The sequence below is a fragment of the Pongo pygmaeus genome, chromosome 21, assembly GCF_028885625.2.
Source record: "Pongo pygmaeus isolate AG05252 chromosome 21, NHGRI_mPonPyg2-v2.0_pri, whole genome shotgun sequence".
NCBI lineage: Eukaryota > Metazoa > Chordata > Mammalia > Primates > Hominidae > Pongo > Pongo pygmaeus.
This window is the reverse complement of record NC_072394.2, coordinates 18,376,767-18,391,818: the sequence shown is the minus strand read 5'-3', so window position 1 is coordinate 18,391,818 and position 15,052 is coordinate 18,376,767. Positions and strand designations below refer to the sequence as shown.

General features: G+C 46.1%; 1 protein-coding gene across 2 annotated transcripts; it reads left to right on the top strand.

Moving 5' to 3' along the window:
- Positions 1 to 556: 556 nt before the first annotated feature.
- Positions 557 to 6,238, top strand: CST9 (cystatin 9). Of its 2 annotated transcripts, XM_063659063.1 has the most exons (3): positions 557 to 864; positions 2,728 to 2,841; positions 3,743 to 6,238. In XM_063659063.1, exons 1-3 carry the CDS (start codon positions 610 to 612, stop codon positions 3,830 to 3,832), a joined length of 459 nt encoding a protein of 152 aa, XP_063515133.1. In that variant the 5' UTR covers positions 557 to 609; the 3' UTR covers positions 3,833 to 6,238. The 2 variants fall into 2 exon arrangements, with proteins under 2 accessions (XP_063515133.1, XP_054324221.1); XM_054468246.1 differs by lacking the exon at positions 3,743 to 6,238 and having other exon boundaries at positions 2,728 to 2,952.
- Positions 6,239 to 15,052: the final 8,814 nt, after the last annotated feature.

The window sequence follows — 15,052 nt, the reverse complement described above, 5'->3', positions numbered from 1 at the left end:
GGTGCCCCTCCCGAGACCCTCGGGGGAGCAGACACCTGCAGGACATCGCGCCAGTCCTCCCGGGCTCCCCGCCTCTCTCTCAGGAGGCCCAGTGCTTTCTCGGGGCGCTGTACCTGCTCACCCACGATTCTAGCGTCCACTGTCATCCCTTTCCATCCTTTCGTCTGTGCCTTTCCACCTATCCTCCACTCCCATCCCACCCCCACTGCTGAGTCCAGGGCTCACCTTCCACTCATACCTCTCACACTTGTGTTCCTGTGCCGGGCTCTGACTCTGGGGCGCCCAGTGGAGGTCTCCTTTAGCCCGCGGAGGTGCTGGGGCAGCTGGGGCTGCGCCTCATGTCCAGGGCACTCTCTCTCCCATTGCTGGTCTTTTCCAACCCACCTGCCTGGGTGCTGTTCCTCTCCCCTAAACAGGAGATGATTTAAACGCCTTTGGAAGAAGGGAGGCCACGTGTGGGAGAGACAGGGTGTAACCGCAGAGATGAGGCCTGGAGGGAGGAGTTTCTGCCCCGGCAGGAGAATTTAAGGGCCACACCTGAGCCCTGGAAGGCTCCAGTGGACGCCAGGGATCTGAAGGGCAAAGGCAAGGGCTGCTGGAGCCTGCATCATGTCGAGTCCGCAGAGGAGCAAGGCTCTGCCCTGGGCACTGTCACTGCTTCTCATGGGCTTCCAGCTCCTGGTGACCTATGCCTGGTGTTCTGAAGAGGAAATGGGTGGGAATAATAAAATAGTCCAGGATCCTATGTTCCTCGCCACAGTGGAGTTTGCCTTGAACACTTTCAACGTGCAGAGCAAGGAGGAGCATGCTTACAGGCTGTTGCGTGTCCTGAGTTCATGGAAGGAGGATAGCATGGACAGAAAGGTTGGTGACCACATCCTCTTCTGGCCTGTCCTTCTCCATCTGCCCCTAAGTGAGGGACCAAGGTGTCTGGTCTAAGAGACTTGGTTCACCATCAGCAGTCCATAGTTGGGTAGTCCATAACCAATTACGGTAGTTTCAGTTTGGGAAAACATTGAACTTAAAATTTTTTTTAAATTAGGTAAATGTCTATTCACATGCAAGATATATTTTTCAATCTTCATGATTTTTATGACATTGTATAACTGAAGAGTGACTTCAAAATAAGGACTCTAAGGAGATGAAGCTGACAAGAAGAGAAAATAACCAAAGAGACTGATAAATATTTCTAGGTCATAAAATGAAAATGGAAAAGCAAGGACACACACACACACACACACACACACACACACACAGAGACAGAGACAGACAGAGAGAGAGAGAGAGACAGGCAGACAGAGAGAGAACAGTGAGAATTTGAGGACAATAAAGAACACCATCAGCCCTGAGAGGCCACTGTGAAAGGTTAGTTCTCTGATCTCCACCTTCTCTGGGCTCCTTGCTCTGTCTGCACTTAATGAACTGAAGGCCAATTTACACTCTTCCTCAGTGGACCTTTATCCTAAAATGCTTGCCTTTTTGATGAAATCATTAATGTGGTCAAGAACGCACAGTTCATCTGGGCTTCAGGCATGAACAATTAAAATGCCCTCCTAGTGGAGAACTTCTGGTTTAGAGAGAGAAGGAGCATTGCTCTTCCTTTCTCGGCACCAAGAGCCTGAAAGAAGGGCAGAGGGACTCTAGTACCGCACAGAGCTTAAGCTCTGGAAAGACTCTGCAAGGCCCTGGCTGATTCTCTGCCTCCTGGGGTGGATTCTTCACTGCCATCCTCAGGATTGCAATGCTGGTACAGAGGAATTTTCCTCCTTGCTCATTTGCTGCCTCCTCTCAGGAGAATTAAAAGCCTGATGCAACCCTCAAAGGGGCATCTGGTCAAGTAATGGTGTCTGCTAACATTCATGCTGGAACCTTGGAAGTCTCAGAGATTGAGATTGGCCAGGCCTCATGCTTCTGCTTTCCCAGTGCTTTGCTTGATTCTCCAAGACCTCAGTGTAAGCCTCCATTCTTAATACCGTTAGAATAAAATCTAAGCTCCTTGCTATGGTCTATAAGTCCTAAATGACTGTAAGTCCTAAAAGCCTTCCACATGGCTTCCCGGATATGGCAATCCCAGCATCAGTTTGGGGGCTGGGAAGAATAGATGGATGGGAGGAAGGCTATGGAGTGGAATTAAATAGAATGGAGTGGGAAGGAGGGTAAGGAGAACTTCAGCATGCACTTTGCAATAGGGCAGATGGTATTTCTTGAAGCCATTTTCCCAGGGTGTGTGCCTGTGTGTAGTGGGAGCGCTGTATGTCATTCTTCTTGCTGGAGGTCACTTGGAAGGTTTGACAACACGCTGTAGATTAGGCTCCCTCTGTCCCAGGGCTGAAGTTACCCTGAAAACTCTTGGAGATCCAACACCCTCCCAGACATGTGGCTCTGTCCTCTGGGAATGCAGCTGCAAGATCAGATGCCTGCTGAGAGTGAAGCTGGAGTCTCACCATGGGAAATGGGGGTGGGTGGAGGTGGAGAATGTGTTAGTGGGGTCTGACTCAGCCTGCATCCTCCCCAGACCCACCATGCCCACCTGCTTTTCGCTCTTAACTCCTCAGTCTAGAGAAGATCCCCTAAGTTTCACCTCCAGTGAGCTGATGCCAGGCCCATGGGCAAGCTCTCAAATGCAGTAAAGTGTTGGGGCCTCTCCTACTCAAATGGCATCTTCACTAGCAGCTACTTAGGGGCAGGAAGATGGTGCATCCACTTTAATCTTCTTTTGTCCAACAGTGGCGAGGTAAGATGGTGTTCTCCATGAATCTGCAACTGCGCCAAACCGTATGTAGGAAATTTGAAGATGACATTGACAACTGCCCTTTTCAAGAAAGCCTGGAGCTGAACAATGTAAGACAGGGCATCAGCTTTCCTCAGGTCCACAGCTGTGGATGCTGCATGGGGTGTGGTGTGGGCACAGGAGCAGCTGACAAAGCCATTCCGAGGGACAAAGGGAAGTGAGCCCACAGCAGGCTGTACCAGGCTGCCCTGCTTGTGCCTTAGTGGGAAGCCCAGTGAGGCAGGAAGCCCAGGGGTTCACTTTCAGGCCCCTGGCCAATCTGAGTTTCCTGATTCTGCCCTCTGACACCATTGCAGCTGCCTGCACCTGGGCCACATGGCCTTCAGAACCTTCTCTCTAGTCTTCCTCCCCACTTCTTCCCTGCCTTCTAGAGAAAGAGCCTGGAGACAATGGTGACAATGTCTTTGGGTACTTTTCTCAGGGTTTCCCTACCCTGCCCTAGACCCAAAAGTGGTGGAGGCTGAGAAGAAGCCCCACTGCCCTCGCTGCTAGGCCCCGCTGAGCTGCAGCACCCGCTCTAGGGGACAAGCTCCAAGCAAAGCCTGGCTCTGGGAAAACTTACAATAGTCAACCCCTTATTGTAAGATTAACAAATAGGTAACTAATTGCCTAAGTCTGGGAACTGCTTCCACTGGGAAAAAGCATTCTCCTGCTGCTCTTGGATGCAGGGATCACGCCAGGACAGCCTGGGGTTCCCCTGAGGGGCACGGGCTGGAGGAGGAGGCATGGCACAAGTGACCCTGGCTAAGGAGGGAGGGAGCCTCAAATCACGATGTAGTTCAGGATTGGCCTCAGGCTCAGGCTAGACCTGAAGGCCAGAGCCACGTGGCTCAATTGCTGGCCCCAGGAATGGGCAAGGTGGAGATGGAACCTGTGTTGAGGGCAGATGCCACAAGACTCCCGAACCTCCCCAAACCCCGCCCTACTGTCTCTTCCTGTTTGTTCCCTCAGACCTTCAGCTGCTTCTTCACTGTTGAAACCATGCCCTGGAAGACATATTTTGAACTCCTGAACAAGACCTGCTCAGAGGGGCTCTCCTGAGTGGAAGCCACTCACATGCCTGGCCACATGCTGCCCCCTCCCCCGTGGACACCAGCTGTTCCCAGGAGTTGACATATCAGTGGCTGAGCAGCTCCGTGCATATTTGTTCTCTTACTTTGCAAGTGTCTGAGGTGTTATGACTTGGCATTTTAGAAAATCCTCATTGTTCAGGTTCCTCATGTAGAATAGGTCATTAAACATCAGCATTTCCAGAAGCTTCCTGTGCCATGTTCTGGAGGGAGGGGGCTGAGCAGTTGATGGAGTTCCTCTCAGAAGGGCAGCCTATTTGCATCTGTGTCAGTGGGGTCCTCCCTCCCTTAAGACTTCGTGAGCCAGCTCCAGGTGGCACAACCAAGATAAGTCTGAGCTGCCGTCTCCATGCTCATGGCTGATGATGACGTATGTGGCCAGAGGTAAAATGTCTGTGATCTTGCAGGACACCCAATGTGCACGACTGAGTAAGACAGAGCCTCTGGGTCCCACTCAGCACATGTGGCCTCTGTTCTCGAGGGGTGGCTCACACACCTTTCCTGGTTCATGGAAGGTTGGTGGGTAGAGGAAGGACTTCTAGCCTCACCCTTATAAAGTTGTCCTGGCATCTGGAGCAGCAGCATCTTCTGGAAGAATCTTAGAAATGTCCAACTTCTTGGCCTCTGACCTTTGGAAAATGCATCTGCACTCTTACAAATCCCCAGGGATGCAGAAATCCCCTGAAAATGCAGGATTTGCAGGAATGCACACCTCCAGGGGAAGCAGTGTGAGATGCACAGGCAGACTAGATGCTACCAAGACCTTGCCCAAATCACCTAAACCAGGGTTTGGCAAAAAAATTTTCTGAAGAAGCCAGAGAGTAACTATTCTGGCCTTTGTGGGCAGATGGTCTCTCTCAGCTACTCAGAATTGCTGTCATATCTTGAAAGGAGCAATAGCCAATGTGCAAACACATAAGAGTGGTTGTGTTCCAATAAGTGTTTATTTACACAAACAGGCAGTGAGCTGCGTGGCCTCAGTCAATAGTTACCAGTCTCTGATGCTAAGAGCTCCTCTGGACCCTGGTGCCCCTGAGACACACCATGCTACCAGCTCCCACACCAGGCACCTGTATCTCCCCCAGCTTTGCTCAGGGGTTGATCTGTGCAAATGAGCTCCATCAGCAGAGCAGGTGCACCCTGCAGGTGTGGGAAAGGTCAAATCTGAGGGTCACATTCTGTCACTGGAAGTGAGCAGGTATATGTCCCAGTCTCCCCAACCTCAGGGCACCCAATTCAGAGTTGAATTTCTGCATTTGCCTCCCAGCAGGATATACCCCTATGGTCCACAGTCTGGCCTCGAGAAAGAAACCATCACATCCTCCAGCTAAAAATTAAATAAAGTACTCTTTCTGGACAAGACTTAAGTTTCTTCTCCATGAAGATGCCTTCAGCATTTATCTGTAGTTACTTGTGAACTTCAGAGGGACTAGAATACCCTGAAGGCAAGTTCTAAATACCCTAAACCTAAGTTCTTATTCTCCCTATCCCCCAGGAATCTGAACCACTAGGTCTGGGCAGGGCCAGGGAATTTGCATGTCTCACCAGCTCTCCTGGGACAGACCTGCTCCAGGTACCCAGGCCACACTTGGAATGGTGCAGGTTCAGAAGCCATCATTGCGGGGTGCATGCAGACCAAACCACAGGTGAGAAGTAACTCACCTCAAAGGGCATTGGGATGAGGCTGAGAATGGTTTCTTCATCACACGCTGAATTGGGGAAGGAGTCAGAACACCATGCCTGATTGTAAAGAAAAAGGAGAGTTTCTAGACCCCAGGCAACAGGATGGTGCCTCTGGAGAAGAGAGAGGCTGCACTGGCCCTGACAGCCTGGCGCTCTGCACTGCAGTTCCTCAGAGCTGGAGCTTATATTTAGTCAGTTCCCATAATTAATTGTTTAAATTTTTCTAATTTTTTGTATTATGAAAAGTGGTATGATGAATGCTTCTTTTATATTTATCGTTGTGTATATATGGTTATTGCTTTCTTATAGGCAATGTGCTCAGAGATTAAACTATTGCCCAATATTTTTATTAAAATTTCTTAAGAATTTTTAATAAACATTGTTACAATGTCCTCTATTAAAGCAAGTAATAGGTCATTATCATGAGGTTGCTTTTGTACCTGGAGCTCTTTCATAAGCAAACCAAAACTTAACTTGGAGGCATTTCTCATGGCTGACTTACAAATTAAAATCTAGCATCAATCAATCACAAACAGGCAGCCAGTTAGTTATATAACTAGGGACCTCTGATCACAAGATACCCAAATAAGGCAAACACCTAGGACCAGGAACATCACCATTCCCTGTGTGCTGCTTAGAAATGCGATTTTCCTGGCCCCACTCACACCTACTTGGCCAGTGTCTTGGAAAGTGGGGTGGCTAAAACTTGGGTTTTAACATGCGTTCAGGGGATTCTGGTCTCTCTGAAGTTTACAAGTGCCTGCAGATAAATATTGAAGTCATTACACCTATCATTACATCATGTCCAAATAAGGTAGACATCTAGCTAAGCCAATCAGGTAATTTCTTGACTTTGCTCCCTTGTTCAGCCTGGGAAACCTTGCTGTTTATACTACTAGAGAAAAGCTTTCTCAATCTTTTCCAGTTTTGAGTGTTGCCCAGTTCATGAATTATTCTTTGCCCAAATAAACTCTATTGAATTCATTTTGTTTAAAGTTTTTCTTTAACAATTTAGTGTCAGATGTGGAATCCTAAGGTAAACTCCAGCTGCATCTAAGAAAACCTACTACCCAGCAAAGGCACCAACTGAGCCACGGTGCTCTCTTGCTGCAGCTGGAAAGTGGGGGTGAGTTTCTTTTCAAATAGGAGCTCCAGAGACTTGCATTTTGACCTCTCCAACTTTATTTGCACATTTCCTTAGCCAGTCTCCATTCAGAATCAGATTGGATCCAATAAATAGCAGAACTGAGACCAGTTAGAGCCCTCAGGTAGGTACTTTCTGAAAATTGATTTCTCCAAAGAAAGGAGCCTGGGACTCCACTTGCTGGGATACTGGCTAATTTTATGTACGATAATTAGGGACCACGAACCTTTATATTTTTGGACAAACAAGTTAACCTTGCTAAGGACAATTTAGGATGACAGCATTCACATGGGGAAGTTTTAATCTTGGCAACATTGTTCATTTGCAAGGTGCAATAGAAAAGAATCCAAAATACCTAAAAACAATACCACCATCATCACTAACAAACAGGCCATTCACTGTTGCTTACCCCCTAGTTTTCACTACAAACTCAAGCTAATAGTAGTTAAGAGTTATAACTAACATATGGTAATTAATGCTAGAAATAATAAGAGAACCAACTCCATATGTAAGAATAGTAAGACAAGTTTTAGGTAGGGGAAGCTACGAGATATAAAGGATGTGTTTTTCTTTAAGAAAAAAGTATTTTTTTTTAACCTAAAGTAGAATGGCTGGTTGTTCCACAATGGAAAAGAGAAAGCAGATAGGACAAAAACAAATTGATATAAAAGAATTTGTAGAAGGTTTGTGGAAAGAAATATTGGGAAATATTTCATGTATGATAAAGTTTGATAAGATTTGAAAGAAATTATTTATAATTTGATTATTCATATCAAAAGTATACTGATGTAACACTAGAATTTGGCCTCCTATGTTAAAATGACAAGGATATCTTGAATTATTGGAGTGCCCTCATGTGAAATTGTGAAAGATGTGTTTTAGCCTTTAGAGAATTCTAGCTAGGAAACAAAGACTGTGTCTTAGCAAAACAATTTACTATGCTTCATGTTTTCTTTTGTCAAGTCTTTAGTTACTTTAGAAAACCAAAACCTCACCATTAAAAGAGCCAAGGTTTTCACTATAACAATGTAACTTTCTGTATTTGCCTTTAAAATCTATTCATCATCATCTTGAGTAACAACATTTTGTCACAGTGACTTCATATCCTATTTAATCAAGTGTTCAAGCCTTAATATTTTTGACCACTTCCCCAAATCAAATTGTTTTTCTGTTTTTTTTTATTTTTTTAATTTTTTTAAATTTTTAAAAAAATCTATGTCCCAAATCAAATTCTAAATCAAGTCTTGTGACCTTAAACTAACTTTGGGAGTTTCCAGCTGACCCATGTCACATCTCAAAAGAGTCTTTTTTCTCTCCTTACAAATAATGATAAACTAATTAGGCTTATTTGATATGTTAAATTCTATAAGAAGTACTGTCAAATAATAAAAACCTCAGGTGGAATATTTCCACCACTAGCTGGACCATTTGAGCACTTACAGTTGAACTTCATTCATTTGCCACTCTCAGTGGGATATCAACATGTTCTTACAAAAATCTGTGTGTTCTCTGGTTGCATAGAAGCTTTCCCATGCAGGAAGGCTAATACTATAATAGTAGGTAGAAAATTTTTAGAAAATGTGTTTCCTTTACAAGGAATTCCTGAATAAATCTCCAGCAATAGAAATACTCATTTCACTGGACAAGTTATAACACAGTTAAATAAGGTATTACACAAACAATGGCATTACCATTATTTCTACCATACTTAATTTTAATGGGAGAAAGGGCAAATGGCATTTTAAGACTGAAATTGGAAAAGCTAATCAATCAACAAGACTTTCTTGGCCAAATGTATTACTATAAGTTTTGGTGGCAATCAGATCCACTCCTGCAAGAAAACACAAATTAATATTTCATGAACTCATTACCAGGAGACCTATGTACCTAATAAGAGAGCCTTATGTATCTCCTGATTTTATAAATTCCAACATGAGTCAGCATTATAAATTTTACTGCATTATTTCAAAGTATATTTTCATCAAGTAAAAGGAGGCTTACATGACCCACCAACTGATGACAACCAGACCTTTCGTAATTTAGAACCCAGAGATTGGGTCTTTTAAAAATGACACCAGAAAAAGACTGTGCCTAAACCCCACTGGAAATGACCATACCAAGTTCTTCTTAGTATCCACACTTCAGCAAAACTTAAGGGCCTTGAGCCTTGGGTCCACATTTCTCAACTCAAAAGGTCCCCTTCAAACTCTTGTAGCTGCACATCCATTGATGATTCCAAGGTGAAACTGCACAGTGTGGTTTCTCCCCAGAAGCAGATGACATTCTAGATGTAGACAGCTTTCCCAAGATCATGAATCAAGACTTCTCTTAATGTCATCATAAAATAATTGTTCCTTTCTCTCTTTTCCCTGTGCATTATTTTTGTGTATGAGTGGCAGAATAATGCTATGATCAGGATCTCCCAATCAATAGCTTCAGCAAGAATCATAACTGAATGTTGGAGATGTCATGCTAAACTTAAATTCTTAAGTGATTTTAGAGATCCTCTAGTTCACCCTATAACAAATTTTACTGATACTCCTAGTGTGACTGCCTGTTGGAATTGCATACGTGGATTATACTTTAAGAATCATATATTCAGATTTCTTGTTTAAATCTAACAGTAGACAGAACCTCTAGTGAGGATTTTGCAGTGAAGCCTTGCCAGAAACTGAATTTAAAAACTAAAGGGAAAGATTATGCAACAGTTTATAGATACATTCATAACCCAAATCCCCTAATTGTGGGTAGCCTTCAGCCATGTGATAATACAATAAAATAGCCTTGGATGTGTAATACTCATGCTTATCTTCTGGTGGCCACTAACACACAAAGCACCCCACAGGGAACTGTCTGTTGTGCCCCTCCAGGATATATTTTTATCCGTAGAAGATTTAATAATCAACCATAAGAATGAGCAAATCCAGGCTTTGATAAATGAGAAATAAAATGTGCATTGCGGATTTCAACAGTACAACTCTTACTCCATAACTGTCGGGAAACTAAGCCTTGGTCAACACCCTTTAATTTGCATTGTAAAATAACAAAGAATTTGCCAGCAGGCATATATCCCCCTAAATTGGCATCTTGTGGTAGAATACTCCTTTTGTGTACTGACACAAATAAAAATGAGGTGATGAGACATATGTTGCAAACATATAGCTGACTGTACTGCAAAGGCTATAATGCCACAGCCTCCTCCAAATTATCTTGCTAAAGTTGCTTTAGTTCACAGTATTGCTTTGGAATACGTCTTTGCTGAACAGGGAGGGGGGTGTGAGATAGCTGTCACTGTCTGCTGCACTTAAATAATTACGTCTGGTGTAGGAGAAACTCAGTTGCAAGAAATCAACTAGTAAGGCACTTGTTTAAAACAAGCACATTTTTCTTTTGGCTCATTCTTTGATTTATTTGACTTTAATTGATTTGGGTCATGGTGGCCTTGGTTATAGAGCATATTTTAGTCTCAGTATTTCCCTCCTGATGGTGAGATTAGTCCTCTTGGTGCACTGTGTCCTCTTGCGTCTTAAATGTTTGTGTGGAGCCACCTACTGTTTGTCAAACAACATCACCCCAGTTAGAGTGACAAAAACATGAAGAACAACAAAAAGAATTATTCAGTTAGCCTGGCGTCTTATGAATACCATACTGAGACCAACTAAGTCCATTATAATGATGACAGAGAGCAGAGTTAATGCCCAAAGCTTTGGTCAACCTCTCATGATTGTTAAAGCAAATAAGAAGGCCATTACCTTGAGGTTGTCTCTGTATTGTAGCTCTTATGTAAGCAAACTGATGCTTACCTTGGAGGCATTACTTGTAACTGACATCTAAAAAAAACAAACCTAGCCTCAGTCAGTCACAAACAGTCAAACCAGCCAATTGCTTATATAACTAGACATCTCCCAGTACATGATTCCCAAATGAGGCAAATGCCTAGGGCCTCCCACCACACCATGCCCAGGCAAAGCGAATGCCTAGCTCTAGCTAATCAGCTAATTTCTATATTTTGCTTCCATGTTCAGCTTACAAAAGTTTGCTGCTAATGCTACTAGAGCAGAGGGCTCTAAACACTTTCTACTTTTGATTGCTACCCAATTTGTGAATTGCTCTTTGCTGTTAAGTTTAAACAGCAAAGAACTGTTAAATTTATTTTGTCTAAAGTTTTTGTTGTAATACTTTTGCAATTGATTTTGAGCATGGGATTTTCGAATTCCTGTGTTCTTGATAAACTTCACTCCACCTTGGCTGGCCCAGAAGTTAAGGAAGTAGGTAATTTTCTGAGAAGTCCAAAGCGCACTTGCTCCCTTTCCACCACTGCCACACACCTGCTTACCCACTGTGGATCCCTCTCCATTCTTGCTGCAGGTAGATTGCTCTTACGTTATCCCTCAAACTGATCTTAACCTTTATTTATTGTAAAACTTTAATTCTATTTGATTCTACCCATTCATGTGTCTAATGTTATTATCCAGAGATTCTTAATCTCTTCTGGGAGTTGGTGGAAGTCACCTAGACACAAGACACAGAGCTAGAACCACCGACAGCTAGGATGTGGTCCCTGTGAATATATACTGACAGCCACTTCTCCTCCTCAGGCTCCACCTCATCTGCCTTTGCTCTGTCTCCAGAAGAGAGGCACAGGAAGTGTGGAAGTCCCTACCCAAGTTTTCCACATTGTTGTTACTTTGTGTTCAGTCCTATAATGTCCCCAGGGCTATGTTTCATCCCTGACACACTGGGTAAGGTAAGGAAAGTGTCCAGATGTCTCCCTAGCAGACAAGGAAGTGGCTGCAGTACAGAATAAGGAAGTGCATATCTAACACGTTTTCGAACAGATTTATATTTAGTATTTTCTTCTACTATTTCATTTGATTTCAGCTGTAGCCATTTGAAGGCAGCCAAGCAAAAATTGTCATCTCCATGTAAATGATGCAGAGACAGAGGATGAGGGACTAGGAGATGGAGGATGCAGAACTGGATGAGAACTCACATTTCTGGAGAAGGAGGAAACTTGTGATACTACATTACAATCTATGCCCCTTTACCCTCCTGGGGCTGAGGCCCAGGGACACTACTGACTAGGTGTTCCCAGCATGTCCCTGGCCTTGGCCTCTGGCACAGGATTTACTTGCAGACCCACCTTGTGACTATACACAGCATTCATGGCTGCAATTCCCTGATTCTTCACTATAAAGATTCCAGAAAGAGAAGTGACCAGGAGGCCAACTTCAGGAGCAGGAATGGATGGTAAGTGTGAGAGAGGAGAGATCTTTCCAAAGCAACAGAGCCCTCAATGCTAGCCCTGTCTGCATGCAAAATCCAAGCACGCAGTTCATGTCATGCACTGCTTTGAGCCCTGGAGATATATTTGTAGCCAGGAAAAATCCTATATTTTGTGAATATTCCCTTCTAGGAGGTATAGAAAACTGTTAAAGACCCACACATGTAACATGAGTCAGGCAGGAATTAGTGCATCCTCCCAAGGGCCAGTGCCTTGGAGTGGGCTCCTCTCCCCTTGCTTCATGAGGGAGGGTTCTGCTCCCTCTTCATGAGGGAGGGAGCCAGGACAACTCCCACAGTGGGCTCACTCCCCTGGGAGCTGCCTCAGTAATGGTTCTCTAATGGAATGAGTAGGGTGGATTGTTTGGAAGACACTTGTTGGGATCACTGTGGATAAAGCGCCTGCTCTGAGCTTCCTTCTGCTGATGGAGTCAGGGTCAAGAGAAGGACCAAGGGTGGGAGCAGACAGGAGAGGTGGTGGGAGGGTCTCAAAGGAAAATCTGCTCAAGTCTGGAGCAAGGCAGGGCAGGGCTGTGTGGGTTCCAGAGGCCAGATGGGACAAAGTGCAGCAGCTGTGCCTACCTCAGTGCTGGCAGGCCACAGGGAGGTCTCCAGGCCTGGCTCTCCCCTCTGCTTTGCCTGAATGCCCATGATCTAGGGGCCACCCTCCCAGCAGATCTATGTAGGACAAGTCCCAAGACGATGGTCCAAACGTACCACATGTCTTGTGTTGGGTCCCCCCAGGCTGACCCTGAAACACAGACTGGTGGGTGCAGGTAGTTTATTTGGAGGTAATCCCAGGAGGCACATGTGAGAAAGGGAGACAGAGAAGGGGAAACGCAAGATGTCTGTTATCAATGGGTCACACTGGGGCTGGGGGTGTTTATCCTGCTGGGGAGCTCTGAGAACCATGTGACATGCACCTCTGAATTGGGTGCCCAGAGGCTGGGAGACTGGGACATTCACCTGCCTCCCTCCTGAAGAAGGAGTGTGACTCTCAGACTTGACCTTTCCCACACAACACGGGTGTACCTGCTCTGCTGGAGGAGCTCCAATTACACAGAGAAAGCCACTAGCCAAGCTGGGCACATCGCAGGTGCATGAGTTGGGAGCTGCCCATGTACTGGTACTTGGGATACCAGCGGCAGCTGCACTCAGAAGGCCTGTTAGGTCAGGGATTGGTAACCATGACCCGAGGGCCAAAAGCAGCCCAGTCTGCTTGTCTCCCTGTGTAAACAAAGTCTTGTTGGGACACGACTGCTCTTATTTGTTTATGCACTGCCTATGGCTGCTTTCAACATACAAAGGCAGTGCTGGGTAGCTGAGAAAGTGACTATATGCCTACAACGACCAAAATAGTTACTCCTTAAATTTTTACAGAGAATGCATGCCGAAGCCTGGTCTGGGAGATGTGGACAAGATGTCCATAGCTGCTGGCTATTCTCAGCTAACACATTAGGTATACATGCACCCTGAGCATTAGTGCCAATGTCACATGGGCTGTGTGGGATCCCAAGTCCCTGTCCTGCTCCATGTGCATATCCAGTGCACTGGGAGGCCACTCTCACTGCCCCTCTGCAGCCTGCAAGGGGCCCTGAGATGGCAGCTCAGACGCACCTTAGCTGTGCCTCTGGAAGCAACTCAGGAGGCCCAACAGGGGAGAAAAACTTACCCCTGAGAGCCCCAGAGGCTGCCCTGCTGAGAATAACTCCATCAACTGCCCAGGCCCCTCCCTCCAGAACACTAGCACACAAAGCTTCTAACCTATATTTTATATGAGGAACCTGGAGAAGTGTGGAATTTCCTTTGACAGCATCTGCGTGCCCAGTCACGAATCCAAGGGAATTGTAAATTGAAAAGAACAAACAAGTATAGAGCTGGTTGGCTACAGCAGAGTCACCTTTGGAGAATTGCCAGTGTCTTCAGAGGTGAGGGCAGCCTGAGCCTGGGCCTGTGAGTGAGAAGCAATCAGGGGAACCCCTCTGAGCAGGTCTTGTTCAGGAGTTCACGCTGAATTACCCAGGGCTGGGTCCTAAAAGTGAAGAAGCAGGTGAGCACCTGGGAGGGAAAGCATGGGCGAGGCATTGGGGACAGGGGGCTCAGGAAGCTCGTGGCTCCCACTCTGAGCAAAGGATCAATATCCACCTTGCACATTTCCCAAGCTGTCAGTTGATGAATGCGGCTCTCATCCTCATGTGGGCCCATCCAACCTCACTCCTGGGACATTTCTTAGCTGCTTCCAGATCTGGGGCTCCCTCTTCATTCAAGGTAACCTGTGTTAGGACCCACTTCCCAGACAGTGGCCTCATGGGACTCCACTGGCTGGCCTGTGTGATTCATACCCCCGAGAGCACCAAAAGTCACTTTGTCTCCCCAGAGCTGCTCTCAGATGTAGGCCAATGTTTAACCTATTAGTTAAGCCTTTGATGAGGGGGCCCACCTGTCCTAGGTAGGCTGTCCCCAGAGCTGGGTTTCCCCTTGTCCCCTGTCCCTGTCGTCTGGAGCAGGCATTGCGGTTCAGCAGGGGCCAGGACAGGACAAGGGAGGGAGGGCAGTGCGGCCCCTCCTCAGCCTCCACCTGCATCAGACTCTGGATTAGGGGAGGGGGACCCTGAGAACTGCACACTCAGAGAGAGTTGATATTGGATCCCCACCACGCTCTTTCTTCAGAAGGCAGACGAAGACTGGGGAGGAAGACCGGAGAGGAAACAGCCTCTACTCAGGCTTGGGAGACTGGGACCCCAGGCGGACAAGAGCAGTCTGAAGGCCATGTGCCCTGGGTACAGGCTGCTGCAGTGGCGTGACAGGGCAGAGTCAGGAAATTCAGATTGGCCAGGAGCCTGAAAGTGGACCCGTGGCTGCCTGCCCCTCTGCACTCCCCACTAAGGCACAAGCAGGGTAGCCTGGTAGAGGCTGCTGCAGGCTCACTCCTCTAAGTCTCTTTGTCAGCTGCACCTGTGCCCACACCACACCCTATGTGGCATCCACAGCTGTGTCCAGGAGGGAAGCTGGTGTCCTGTCTTACATCATTCAACTCTGTGCTTTCTTGGAAAGGGCAGTTGTCAATGTCGTCTTCAAATT

Bases quoted from the DNA above. Each gene is read 5' to 3' on its own strand.
- CST9 (XM_054468246.1), top strand. From the start codon at position 610: ATGTCGAGTCCGCAGAGGAGCAAGGCTCTGCCCTGGGCACTGTCACTG. The intron at 865-2,727 runs GTTGGTGACCAC...TTTGTCCAACAG, and splicing joins AGGATAGCATGGACAGAAAG to TGGCGAGGTAAGATGGTGTT.